General features: G+C 52.0%; 1 protein-coding gene across 9 annotated transcripts in view; it reads right to left on the bottom strand.

Moving 5' to 3' along the window:
* The window catches only part of Obscn (obscurin, cytoskeletal calmodulin and titin-interacting RhoGEF), a 143,863-nt gene extending 138,144 nt beyond the window's left edge, over window positions 1-5,719 (bottom strand). For 8 of the 9 annotated variants that reach the window (XM_085829987.1, XM_085829978.1, XM_085829981.1 and 5 more), the window contains exons 1-4: window positions 5,588-5,719; window positions 1,855-2,857; window positions 1,000-1,269; window positions 105-365 (exon numbers count right to left, since the gene is read on the bottom strand). In XM_085829987.1, the coding sequence (XP_085686113.1) occupies window positions 105-365; window positions 1,000-1,269; window positions 1,855-2,836 (1,513 nt within the window). In that variant the 5' untranslated portion in view covers window positions 2,837-2,857; window positions 5,588-5,719. Of the gene's footprint in view, window positions 1-104; window positions 366-999; window positions 1,270-1,854; window positions 2,858-5,579 lie in introns of all 9 variants that reach the window. The other variant, XM_085829979.1, reaches the window with a different exon arrangement.
* Window positions 5,720-14,154: the final 8,435 nt, after the last annotated feature.

Below are 14,154 nucleotides of genomic sequence, written 5' to 3'. Positions count from 1 at the left end.
TGGACCACCACTGGTAAGGGAAGCCTACAGCATGGGGCAAGGACAGGGGTGCAGCTGTGTCCCTGCAGGGAGGGCCACCCAAAGACCATCCTTCCGGCCCTTACCTGATACACAGAACTGGGTGGTCGTCCGGCAGCCACCAGACACAAAGGCCACCTCACCCATGTCCTCCAAGGTGCACTGGAAGATGGTCAGTGTGTGGCACGTGCCTTCTGCAGTGATGGCAACCCGGCCCCCTGCCACCATCTCCTCCTGGTTCCGTAGCCACCGGACAGGGCCTTCGGGGACAGCCAGCTCCACCCAAAAGATGGCTGTGTCTCCAGTGCGCACTGCTGTCTTCCGAGGCAGCTTTCTGGTCAAGTTTCCTAGAGTGGGAAGATTGCCAAGATGGTAAGACAAGCCCCTGTGGACCCCAAACTCCTTTTGTGTACCCCCTACTCTTTGGCCTCCAACCCACCTTCCTATGTATCCAGCCCCATCCTCCCGCCTGCTTCACTCTTACACACACACACACACACACACACACACAAAAAAAAAAAAAAAAAAAAAACAGGCTTAACCCTAACCCTAGCCTCCCTCTGAGTGCTGCTAGGCTCAACTCTCCCTAGTCACACACCACTACACACCTCCATGCCCAAGCACCTCCCCACCTACTGATTCACCGCTTGTACACTCTGCCCTCTTCCCTATCTGCCCCATCACTGTACCCCAACCTATCTTCCCCCCAATTCCAGAGAGCACCCTCTTGACAACCTGACCCCTCACACTCCACTCGACCCCACCCCCACCCCACATCCTAGATCCCCTCTGCCCTACCCCCTCTGCCTGTCCCTCATCCTGGCCCTTCTGCCGTGTCCCTCTCAACTCAGCCCCATTCACCTGCCCTCTTGCCCACACACAACTGATGTCATCAGTACCCCTTGGGCTAGAGGCCTGCCACCTCTGCACCCAGGCTTGTTTGCACTCCTGGCCGCGCCCCGCCCTGCCCCACACGCCTGCCTTGAACAGAGAGCTCTGCCACCGTGCGGCTGCCCTCTGTGGTCTCGCAGATGTACACCGCGTCGTCGTCTGCCGAGACGTTGCGCACGGTCAGCCGGCGCTCGGTTCCCTCCTCCTCGATGTCGTACTTGGCGCTGGCCCATAGCCGGGTCTCCTCCTTGAACCACGCCGCCTCGGTAGCTGGCTGAGCCACCTCGCACTGGAATGTGGCAGACTCTTTCTCTCGCACCTCCAGGTCCTGCAGCCGCTTCTTGAAGGGCACCGTCGGCTCTGAGAGCAGTGAGAGAGAGGGACCAATGGCAGGGCTCCGATAGGAGCAGGGCCAGGGACAAGGCAAGCGAGCAGAGAGGGTGGCGAGGAAAGAGAGCAGGGAACCTGAAGCTAGTAGATAGAAGGAGGAGTCGGGGCATAGACATGGATCATCGGAGTTGGTGGGCGGGAGGGGAGGGAGTAGTATGTCCTCAACGGACCAAGGGACCAAAAATGAAGAAGGGACATGGTCGTATAGGTGAACTGATGGGACAAAGTGGAGAGTAAGAGGAGAAAGTGGAACACGGAAGAAACAATAGCAGGCGCTACGTGAGGTAGGGGTGTGCAGAGAGGGATGTAGAAGTAGTGACTGGGACTTTACGATGGTTCAGGCCAGAGGCCGTCATCGCCAGTGTGTTTTGAGGAAGGAGAGAGCCGCTCAGACCTCCAACTCAGGATGTAGCCACGCGACCTTAGCAGATCTTTGCACCAGGTCATCTCCTGGAAATGCAGCTAGTGCTCAAGTGAACGCACGAGGTGCGGGGAGGGGGGGTGTCCAGAAAGAGCTTCAGCCCTGCGCATGTGCGGGGCTACAAGCTTGCTCACCTCTCACGACCACCAGCACCGAGCTGTAGGTCTGGCCCACGAGGTTGGACGCTGTGCAGGTGTAGAGGCCGCGGTCGGACTGCTTGCAGAAAAGAATCTTAAGGACGAAGTTCTCTTGCTCGTCCTCATACACTACGTGTCGCCGGCCCTCGGTCACCAGCTGCCCGTCCTTCTTCCACACTGTCTCGGGCTTGGGCTCGCCGGTCACAAAACAGCTGAGGCGCGCGTGTTTGCCTTCGGTCACTGTGCAGGTTCGCGTGCCAGCGCCGGGTGGAGAAGGGGGGACGCCCTCTGCGCGCATGGCCTCCCGCCGCTGCTGCAGGTGCGCCAGGAGCGTGGCGGTGGAGGTGCCAGGCGGTCCCGCAACCTCGGCATCCGAGTCCACCACCAGAGCGGCGGCAGCGCTGGCAGAGCCCAGCGGATTTTCTGCTCGGACTTCGTAGGTGCCACCATCGCGAGGCCTTGCCGACCGGATGCGAAGCGCGCTCGACTCCCCGTGATCTTCCACACGCACATGGGGGGCATCGGGTGGGCCCAGGCGCCGCCCATCTTTGGACCAGCTCACAGCAGGTTGTGGTGAGCCTCCAACGCGACATCGGAAGGTGGCGTCTGCGCCCTCGCGCACGCGAATGGATGTGGGCCGCAGCAGAAAGTGGGGCGCCTGCTCGGCACACGTGCCCTCCGAGTCCACTCGCAGGCCGACGGCGGCGAAGGCCTCCCCTATGGCGTTCCTCGCGCGACACACATACTGCCCGCTGTCACCTAGCGCCAGATCGAGAATTGTGAGGCGGTACACATCCCCGTCCTGGGCCAGGCGGAAGCGCGCTCCTGCCTCTACTGGCTGCCGGTCCTTCTCCCAGCTCACGTGTGGCGTGGGGTTGCCCACGATCTGGCAGCTCAGCGTGGCATCCTTGCCAACAGATACCACAAAGGCCTTTGGCCGCGTCAGGAAGCGGGGTGCTCCGCTGAAGGAGTGGTCCATTATGTCAGTGGGGTTGGGGGACTACAAAAGACAAGAAATGAAGGGCATGATGGTGTTGAGCCAAGCCAGTCGCCTGTACCACATTCTACCCTCTTCCTCGTCGTCCAGTGTCACCAGGAGAGGCCAATTTAACCAAGTAGGCACCTCCACATGGACTACCTCCTCACCAGGTCTCCATTACTCCTCCACTTCCAACCCACTCGAGTGCCTCCGAAGTCCAGCAGTTCAGATTGGCCCCTTTCTGTGGCTTGAAAGCCTAGGATCTAGGATCTTGAAAGCCTTGATCTGCCTCCGTTCTATGACCAACTCCAGTCTCACGACCCAAAGTGATGTCCCTTAAGTTCCAAACTAGGAAGTCCTCTTGACTCCCGAGGGAACATATTCTTCAACCAGCAGGGAAGGAGAGGAGCCGTCAACCTCACCTGAAGTGGGGCTCATGCTAACAAAAGGGGCCTCACTCACCGGGCTGCATATAACCCACTAGCACCTGTCTGCCCTCACACTGCCAATCCTTCGGGAAAACCTGGCTCCAGGTAAGAGCAGGGTGTAGGAGCAGTGTAGCCAATGACTGCAAAGAGTGGCAGGAGGGTCCCTATAGTCTGGGACCAGTACAGCCAGATTCTCTCTCCAGGAGCTAGGAACCAGCTAGCTCTGAGGCCTAGCTCTCCTGGGTCCTGATGGATGGCCTTGTCACTATTCAGTCCTTATCATGGTCCTGCCAACGTGGGACACCCCACCCCCCCACCTGCAAGAACGCCATTGTATGCCTCAGTCCTAGGAATCATCATCACCCAAATAAGGCTGGCCTCTGCCCAATCAAGACAGCCCCAGCCAAGCTGCCACTGATCCAGCAAGTGGCTGAAATAACCCGCCGGCCCCAGGTCTTATATAGGAACAATGGGCACTGCAGCTGGCTCAACAGGCTAACTTCCTCCACCTCTGGCAGACATGGGTACCCCAGTGCAGAGGCCTCAGCCTCTGCATCTGCTCTGCTTTGACACAGCCTCCAGTCTCTCAGCCTGGGCTGCCTGACACGGGACCAGCCAGTTGATGGGTTTGTGTTCCCTGACCCTCCGGCTCTCAGTCCTGTGTTTCAGGTAGCTAATCCCCTAATCCTCTTCCAGGAGACTGATCCTGAACCAGGGCTGGGCAGCACTGGCCGGTTTGCTGACTCACTGTCCAGTCAGCACCTCTGTCCCCCACCCACAAACAAGCTCCGTCTCTTAGGGTTAGGATTGGGCTGTTGGGCCGCACCAACTGGGGCCCAAGTCCAGCCTCTGGAGCTGCCTTTCAGCATCTGTTCCATAGAAGATCGGCCTTGACATCAGCCTTCAGGGGCCTTGAGTGAGAGCTCCCTACTCAATCTGTAGGTCCCCAGAGCAAAGCAGGACACCTTATGCCTCTACTCACCATTCTATGCATAGGCTGGAGTGGCCCAGCCAGCGACGCACAAACAAGAGTGTGCAAATAGCCTGTGGCACACACATATTTAAAGGGAGTTGGACCCAGCCTCAGCAGGTCCACAGTTCCTGGATTGGAGATTCCCGAGTCTTCCTAGGCCTCCACAGATGTAGTCCCTGGATCTCACTGTCTGTTCAAGGCCTGTATCCCCTCTACGTTACCAGTCAGTTGTATACCAAGTCACTGGCCCCTATTAGTGGGTTCAGAATGACAGCCTCAGAGCCCCTCGGCCACCCTGCCAAGCAGGTCTGAAGCCAGAGAGGGGCTCCCAGGACAGGGGATCTGTTCTCTTTCCTACAGATGAGGAAACTGGAGTGTGATAAACACTTCCAGGAAATCTATCCCCTGGGAAGCCTGACGTCTTGCCTGGTTTGGGCTGGAGGTTGCATCTCCTAAGCAGGAGGGTCCAGGGGGCCACCCGCAGTCTCTGAGAGGAGCTTCTTTCTCCTAGGAAGTCAGCTCTTCCTCACCCCCCCCCCTCACCCCAGCAGGTGACTTGGACTCCTCTACCCCCTAAAGCGGTTTTCAGGAGCCCCTGCCACTCCTTCACACAGCTGGCCATACCATAACCCACACCCTCCACCACTTTAACAGAACATAGCTTTTCTGCTTCTTGCAGGGTGGACCAGTTTTCTGGATGAACCAAATGGGAGGTGACACAGACTGGGCCTAGCTAGCCTGGGGCCTGATGGCCTTGTCACTATTCAGTCCTTAGCAGAAACTACCCCATCCCTGGAACTCCATCTTGCTGGCCCTCCCTCTCCTCCACACCACTCCAAGAACACAGGCCTGTGGCCCCCATGCCCTTCTAGAACGAATTTCCAAGGGCAACCCCCGAGCTCAGCCTCACCTTAGACCCCGGGCCTGTGACTTCCCCCACTCCCCGGGAAATTCTTTCCTGGAGTCAAGTGTCAGTGCCCCTCTGGCTGTCCCCTCCACTGAGCCAACAGGCCCAAAATAGCCCCAGCTGTCAGCGGGCATCCATCTCGGAAGAGCTGGGGGCAGGGACACCAGACCCCCAGTCAGTAGGGAGACTAAAGGGCGACCCAGCTAGGCAGTGGTTGCACGATGCCAGCCACAGCCCTCCCAGCCCCCTCAGGGCAAACTGCCTCTTCCCATTCTGTGATCTCAACTCAGAGTCACAGAAGGGCCCAGGTCTGGCATCTAGCCTACTCTCTTCTCAGGGAAGGCCCCGGGATGACTGAACCCCTAAAGTCCCCAAGCTCCACAGAACACCATGACCTTCAGCCATCTGACCTCCAGGAATGAAAGATGGCCCTACCTCCTCACCTGTGTCTACCAGGGGTTGGGGCAGCACCCAGGCAAGGGGCACAGATGGTGAGTTGGGGGCTGCTGGGTCTGCCTCCTTCCTGGGGCCCAGGCCGACGTGGTTCCCACCCAGCAGCCCACACTCCAGCCGGTCCTCAGACTGGACAGGGACGAAAGGACAGGCAAACACTGTCAGCTGAAGAAGGCTGGGCCCGCCCCCGCCCCACCCCCGTTCTGGTCAGCCCAGCCCAGCCTAGCTCCAAAATAGCCCTGGTGTCACTGTCCAGGATTCAGTTTCACCCTCAGTCCCAAGGAGGCAAAGGGCAGGTGGTCAGGAGCAGGAAGACGCCTGTGTCTTCCCACTGTGATGAGGGAAGTGGGGAGAATGGTAGCTGGTCCAGCTTTCCTCAAATCAGCATCCTGGAGTGTTGGTGGGAAAAGATCCTAGGGTCCCAGGATGGTGCCAAGAGAGTCAGCAGTCTTAAAGACTTGGCGCTGACCATCGAGGGGACCCAGGACCACCACACAGAACCAGGACTATATCTAAGGGATCACAGAACCACGTGGGGATCTAGAATCAGTCTAACACAGCCAACCCAAAGACTCAGGAGCACTTTAAAGGAACCCATGGGCACCCAAGACAACCAGGACATACAGAAAGACTAGGATGAACCCAAGTCTGCCCTAAGAAGGATTGAGGATCAAGTTTACTCCAAGGGACTAGGGCAACCTGCTCTGCTCTCCACCTGGTCCTCTCGGGTCCCAGCAATGTAAGGGGACAACCAGGAGCTACATACACTGATCCCTGACTCATACCTACTCTGCCCTGTCCAAACCTACGACCCAGGCAACCTTGGTCCTTGTGCCACGCTTAGGCTATCTGAATCTGTGGTAACTTTAAATGAAAGTGGAACCCTAATAAGAAGAAACCAAGCTAGGGCCAAGGGGTCTGATGCTGGGGTAGAGCTGGGCGCTGACACTGCCTGCTGCTTCGTGCCCCGGGCAGGCCTGTTCATCCTTCCATTGTGGACGTTGGCAGTGCCTGCTGCTTTGTGTCCGAAGCAGGACTGCCCATTCTCTCAAACCCAGGAGCAGATGCTGACATTGTGTAGACCCTGCCTAGGGAGATAAGCTGGCAGCAGGGAACCCTGGGGTTAGGGGGTAGCTGGTGAGATCCTTGGTCTTTCCTAACCCTTGGGGATTCAGGAGTGAGGGAGGTATACAGCTCTCCTTGAGGCCCCATCTACAGACATGGGGAGTCAGGGGGGGGGACGCCAAAGCTTGTCTCTTGTGGCCCGCATACTCTCTGACTAGTTGCCAGTGCTGTGGGATCCAGAGGGAGAGTCTGCTGGAAGTAGTCAGCCGGGAGCTGCTTCTGTCTTCCCCTTATTCTGGGGACAAGGCCAGGGTTCCGTGTCCTGTGTTAAGGACCCTCTTCTAACTAGTATCCCCAGTCCCTGCCTGACAGAGGGAGCAAGAGCACTCTTGGGGCCCCTGTTTAAGTACATCCATTCTACTTTGAAAGTTTTCCCAAAAGCCCCACCCCCTAACAGTATTACGTGGGAGAGGGCGGGGCTTTAGCATGTGAATTTTAAAGGAGATAGTGCCTGGTCTCAATAAGGAAAGAGACATGGAAGATACCAGGCCCAGGAGCAAGAACCTGAAGAGCCATGGTTGCTGCACAAATATGGGCTCTTACAGGCATGGATGTGAGCATCAGTGTCTGCACAGGTGTTAGTCCACATGTGTGTGCATGGGTATGGAGACACCAGCTTATGTCGAGGTATGCATGCTTCATGCCCTCCCAGGGCAAGCATGACAACACAGGGGACACCCCCAGGCTCCCTGGCTGCCTCCATGGCCTGTTGGGGAAAGTAGGGTCCTCTTTTGTTTGGGGTCTTGTTTTGTAGCCTGAGCTGACCTTAAACTCACTCATAATCCTCCTGCCTCAGCCTCCTGAGGGCTGGGATTTCAAGCCCATGATATCAGACCCAGGTCCTCTTAAGTCCAGCACAGCCCTGGCCTCTTGGTGGTCCTCACCCTTATCATACTGGCTCATCCATGAAGTACCACCATGGCCAGGTTTTCTGTCCCCCAACCTGGGTCTGAGTCTAAGATTCCTAAAACCGCAGTGGCCCATGCAGCCTTGTGTATTGTCTGAAGTCAAGGGACTAGGGGCTCAGCCCAGAATCTGTCCCCATTCCTTGGTTGTCTTTTGACAAAAGGCTCATTCCCTGAATCTCTCTAGTCACCATGGAGAGCAACAGGAAAGCAGATTCTGACCCCACACCCACAGATACCAATTCCCACACCCTCCCGGGGTTCTCACAGCTGGGGTGTTTCTACAGAGAGAGGCTCACTGATGGAACTGAAGGGGATATGGCCAGCAGGAAGCTGAAACACCTGCTTGTATGCCCCAGACAGCGGGCATGGGGAAGGCCAAAGAGTAAAAGCCAGCCAGGCAGTGGTGGCGCTCGGCTTTAATCCCAGCACTTGGGAGGCAGAGGCAGGTGGATTTCTGAGTTCGAGGCCAGCCTGGTCTACAGAGTGAGTTCCAGGACAGCCAGGACTACACAGAGAAAACCTGCCTCGAAAAACCAAAAAACAAAAGAGTAAAAGCCATCCTCTTAGTGGTCACGCACAGACTGAGAGGCAGTGTGTGGACCCTAAAGTAGCAGTTACAAACACAGGGCTATGGGGCACACATCTTGAGGGACAAAAGCAGAGAGGCTGGAGACACACAGGACCGTGACCATGCTGCCACAGCCCCGAAGCGAACCGGAGACACTCAGGACCAGCGCCGAAGCGAACCAACCACGGGTCTCCACAAAGCCTGGACTCCTGTTCTATACAGCTCTTCCTCCCTCTCTTAAATGACTCCTCTCCCTCCAACTCTGTAACCCCGCCCTTTCTGCAGCCCCGCCCCGTCTCCCCCTTCCACACTCTCTCCTCAAAGCTGGATGAGCTTCCAGTCTGAAAGCGGAACTGCCCTTCCCTTTTCTTGCCTGGAAGCTAGCACTTGAGTGGCTTGTACCTCTCCTGTGTCCTCAGGCTGTGGGTCACCTCTCTTGCTGCGTTCATCTGTGTTTCTGTCTGTCTGCTCAGGAGCCTGGCCGCTTCTCTACCCCAGCGGGGATGCACCCTGACTACACACACTGAACCTGACACTCATGCAAAACCACGAGCAAAACCCACCCCACCCCACCCCACCTCCCATCGGCAGCTCTCACCTTGCCCCTTTGCCAGGCCCTAGCACCTACACTGCTTCTTGTCAATATATTTTTTATTTCACATTTGAGTGATAAATCAGCACCTGTCAGTCTGTGTCCTCCTTGCACTTGGTAATAACAGGGAGTTTGTCTTAGGTAGAATAGAATTCTACTCTGTGAGTGTGTTTAGCCCCAATTTAATATTTGGACTCCTCATCCTCAGATTCAATGAGATACACTCAGATTTAAAATAGTCAAAAAAGCTAGTCATGGTGACACACACCTTTAATCCCAGCACACATAAGGCAGAGGAAGTTGGATTTCTATATGTTTATGGCCAACCTAGTTAGTCTACATAGCAAGTTCCAGGTCTGCCAAGAGTACCAAAAACAAACAACTTTTAAAAAAGGATTGTTGGGGATGGAGAGATGGCTCAGTGGTTAAGAGCACTGACTGCTCTTCCAGAGGTCCTGAGTTCAATTCCCAGAATCCACATGGTGGCTCCCAACCATCTGTAAAGGGATCTAATGCCCTCTTCTGGTGTGTCTGAAGAAAGCTACAGTGCACTCATATAAATAAAATATCTTTTTTAAAAAAATGATTATCTGTCTTGAACATGTATGAACTGATCTTGTTATTAATTCATAGGAGAAAAAAAGAGCAGACAGTTATTTATACAGCTCTTACATTGTACTAGGTATTACCAGCCAGCTAGAGATGAATGAAAATATTAGAGAAGCTGGGTTTAGTGACACAAAACTAGAACCCCAGCACTAGGGGCTGAAGCCAGAAGACTGTGACTGCGAGGCTGTATGGAGATTCTGTGCAATCCCTACCCCATTTGGAATCCAGGGCTTGAACATTTGTGGCTTTTGGCAACGTTGGGGTGGGGGCAGGGCATCCTGGAGCAAATGCCCTGAGGATATCAAATGACAACACACCCTACAGTTTTTACCTACTGGTCAGTTGGTGAGCACTTGGGTTGTTTCTGTCCTTTGGCTACTCTGATTAGTGCTGCTGCCCACACAAGTGTGCACAAGCCTCTCTCTCAGGCTAATCTAATTTGTTGGGCTATGTCCCCAGAGAAGCCACTGCTGGACTAGCAATGGATCTATTTCTAACAATTTAAGAAAATGAGGAGATACAAATGAAAGGATGCAAAAGATAAAAGGATGATGAAATTCTGTGAGTTCCTCTACAGGCCAGGGTCCATGTCAGGACACGCCAATGTCCACCTCAGGACATGCCAGTGTCTGCTTCAGCTCCCAGAGAAGCCCCCAGATGGGCTGTCACACAGAGCGGGGAGGGTGGTGGGTGTACTCACTAGCCTGACCAGGAATTCTTCCCTAGTGTCTATATACACCAACTCATCCCATGCCGTAACTAAAAGGCATGTGGTCTCTATGAGTTACACCTTGGCAAAGTAAAAGTGGGGTAGAAAAAATAAATTTAGGGGGGCTGGAGAGATAGCTCAGTGGTTAAGAGCACTGACTGCTCTTACAGAGGTCCTGAGTTTCCTGAGTTCAATTCCCAGCAACCACATGGTGGCCCACAACCATCTGTCATGGGATCTGATGCCCTCTTCTGGTGTGTCTGGAGACAGCTGCAGTGTACTCATATACATGAAATGAATAAATAAATCTATAAATCTACCATGCTGCCATTTTTTTAAAAAAAGAAAATAAATTTAGAAGAAACAAAACAAACTGATCTCCAGGGTTTCTGGAACACTTTCATTACATGTCTTTTCTTTTGGTCTGGTTTGGACTGGTTTGATTTGGTTTGGTTTGGTCTGCTCTAGTCTGCTCTGGTCTGCTCTGGTCTAGTTTGCTTTGGTTTTTTGAGACAGGGTTTCTCTGTGTCACAGCCTTGGCTATCCTGGCACTTGATTTGTCAATCATTCTGGCTTCGAACTCACAGAGATCCTCCTGCCTCTGCCTCCTGAGTGCTGATGAAAGGCATGGGCCCCACACACGGCTCTATATGTAAGTCTTATATGAACACATGGAGAGAACCGACATCTGTGAAGAAGTTGCATACTCTGGAGAGGCTCGTGTTTAATTCCATTCTGGATGCTTTATTTGGGAAGTCTTACAGTGCTTGACTGCCTCATGGATATCAGGTATCTGGCAAACATATGTTCCCAACACAGGAAGCAAATTCCCACAATCAACATATTCACCTTCCAGTGCCCTTGCAGACCAAACTCTTAGTGTAGATTCCCAAGGAACAGTACCTATCTGTATACAGCTGGTCAAGGTTGATGCCTACCTGTATACAGCTGGTCAAGGTAAAACCAGTTTCTCCTGAACAAAAAATGAGAACCAGCCTTGGGACCCAGGGAGATGTACATTTGTGGATGCTTGTATTCTAATGCTAATTGGGTCCCCCAAAACTGTTTGCAAGAGAGGGTCTGCATGTAGCTTCTGGGAACCTGCCCCCAGTTCATTCTAATTGGTAAACAAAGATACCAGCAGCTAACAGCTGGGGAGGAGAGAAAGAGGCAGGATTTAGGATTCCTGGGCTTGGCACAGGGAGGAAGGAAGAGGAGAGGCGCCATGCCTGAGGTGGGTGCAGGAGAGAGAAGATGAGCAGCCATGTAAAGGGGCCAAGGCCAAGAGAACACAGCCCAGAGGACTGCTCAGTGGGGTCAAGAGCAGCCAAGATGGAACACGGAAAATAGTGAGTAGTGACTCGGAATTATCAGTGGGAGGAAGCCTCTAATAACATGGAGGGCAGGCAGTGGCTACCCAGCTATTGTGCTGCTTGAGGCTTATTAAAATATAATGGATGTGTGTGTGTGTGTGTGTGTGTGTGTGTGTGTGTGTGTGTGTGTGTGTTTCATTCAGGAACATAAACCATTGAGCTGGGAAGCAACCCCACACACACCGGGATTTATCTAAAAATGAATACTGCATGCACTCGATGCCTTGTCACTCCTGGATGAAAACAGTGTCAGTGGGGAAATACATAAAATACAAAGAAGAAATCCTAAAGGTTTTTTTAAAGAAAAGACATTAAAGTAATTAAGATTCAAATATTCAAAGACAACTCATCAGACAAAATTTGACAGGAGAGGTCTTTGTTGTACTGCTGGGTGTCTCCTCACTGGCTTTATTGATGTATAATTGGAAAATTATATATATATATATATATATGCATATATATATATATATGTGTGTGTGTGTGTGTGTGTATACATACATACACACACATATACATATATATGGTGTGTATGTGTGTGTGCGCGCGTATATGTATGTTCTAGACAAGAAGCTCTACCACCAATCTACATCCACAGCTGGTGGGTACATAAGAATAATAACCAGAGTCAAGCAAATGACCTCGGCTGCCCTTCCCAGAGCTGTCTCTGTGCATGTGGGTGGGAACATTTTGTATCTGTACGCTCATCCAACTTTAAGGAACACCACATCATACTCACACTGTGCTACAAGATCACAGGTACTTACCCACGCACCTAACTAAAGCCGCTTGTGTCACTGCAGAAACAGCAATGCAGACAGACAACAGCAAATGGTTCGTACGTCATGCACCTCCTAATGTTCTCAATGGGATAAGGACTGCCACTCAATAACAATAAGGTAAGGCCTTTCCAATAGCACTGCTGTTTACTTAAACAATTGGATCTTACCTTTTTTTAAGATTTATTTATTTCATTTATATGAGTACACTGTGGCTGTCTTCAGACACACCAGAAGAGGGCATCAGATCCCATTACAAATGGTTATGAGCCACCATGTGGTTCCTAGGAATTGAACTCAGGACCTCTGGAAGAGCAAGCAACCAGTGCTCTTAACCTCTCAGCCATCTTTCCAGCCCAGCAATTGGATCTTACATGTCTTCACCACACACACAAAAGTAATTGTGAGGTATTGATACCCTTGACCATTAATTAACTCAAAATATCTTCCACATTGTTACATACCTTAAACATGTATGGGGTTTTTTTATTGATTGATTGATTTGTTGGTTGGTTCATTGGTTTTGTTTTTCAAGGCAGAGTCTCTCTGTGTAGCCCTGGCTGTCCTGGAACTCACTCTGTAGACCAAGCTGACCTTGAACTCACAAAGATTCACTTGCCTCTGCCTCCTGAGTGCTGGGATTAGAGGCATGGACCACCACCACCTTGCAAGCATGTATGGTTTTTAAATGGACAAGGACCTGGCTAGCTGTAGTTACCAGGAAGCATGTTCAACATCACTCATCATCATGGAAATGGGATCCGAATCTTAAGGAGATATCTTATGCACTAGCCCCACTCACACAGAGAAATATAATTTAAAATAATAAAAGCAAGTCAGAAGGGGTAGCACAGGCCTTAATCCCAGCACTCGGGAGACAAAGGCTGACACATCCCTGTACATTTGAAGCCAGCCTGGTTTACAAAGCAAGTTCCAGAACAGTCAGAGCTACACAGAGAATCCCTGTCTGAAAGAAGAGAGAGACAGAGACAGAGACAGAAAACAAGCAGTAATTCTGTGGAGGCGAAATGTCCAACAACTGAAATGACACATTTACAGATTTACATTTTCTTTTCTTTTGTATGTGCATTGTGCATTGTTGTTTTGCTTGCATGTCTGTGTGAGGGTATCATCAGATCAGATCTCCTGGAACTGGAGTTCCAGACAGTTGCCAGCTGCCATGTGGGTGCTGGGAATTGAGCCAGGGTCCTCTGGAAGAGCAGCCATCTCTCTGAGTCATCTCTTCAGCCCCCTCCCCACATTGACATTTTCAATGGGAAATTTTTATGTAATAAAAGAATCAGTGAAGGTGTAGCTAGACTGAAAGTAAGTAGCCTCAAGAAGTAAAGCATGTAACAAACAAAGAAAGTAAACTGAAACTTGGTACCACCTAAGACACCATCGAGCACATCAGCACACGTGTGATAAAACACATCCCACACACAAGGAAAGCTGCCCAGGGTTAGCAGCCAAAAGGCAGATGAATTAAACATGGAAATGGTACTGGCCCAATCTGGTCACTACACACTGACTTCATCATCACACTGGACCGCATACATTTGTATGATTAAAATAATAATTAAATTTAGAACAGAATGGTGCCTGTTCCCCTTAGGCTGGGAAATAGCTTCTGAAGTAAAAGCACCTGCACCAAGGCTTAAATATAAACAAAAACAAAAAAACAAAAACGAGTTTGATTCCCAGGCCCCACAGGGTAGAAAGAAGAGCATGAACTCTGGAACATTGTCCTCTGACCTCCACATGTTACACACACACACACATACACACACACACAGAGAGAGAGAGAGAGAGAGAGAGAGAGAGAGAGAGAGAGAGAGAGAGATTTTGGTTTTAGTGCTTTTTTTTTAACCCATACTAAATAAAACATGATAGGTTT

This window comes from Mus caroli, unplaced genomic scaffold, assembly GCF_978045245.1.
Source record: "Mus caroli unplaced genomic scaffold, Mus_caroli_1 scaffold_13, whole genome shotgun sequence".
Classification (NCBI taxonomy): Eukaryota; Metazoa; Chordata; class Mammalia; order Rodentia; family Muridae; genus Mus; species Mus caroli.
This window is presented reverse-complemented; position numbering and strand designations above follow the sequence as displayed.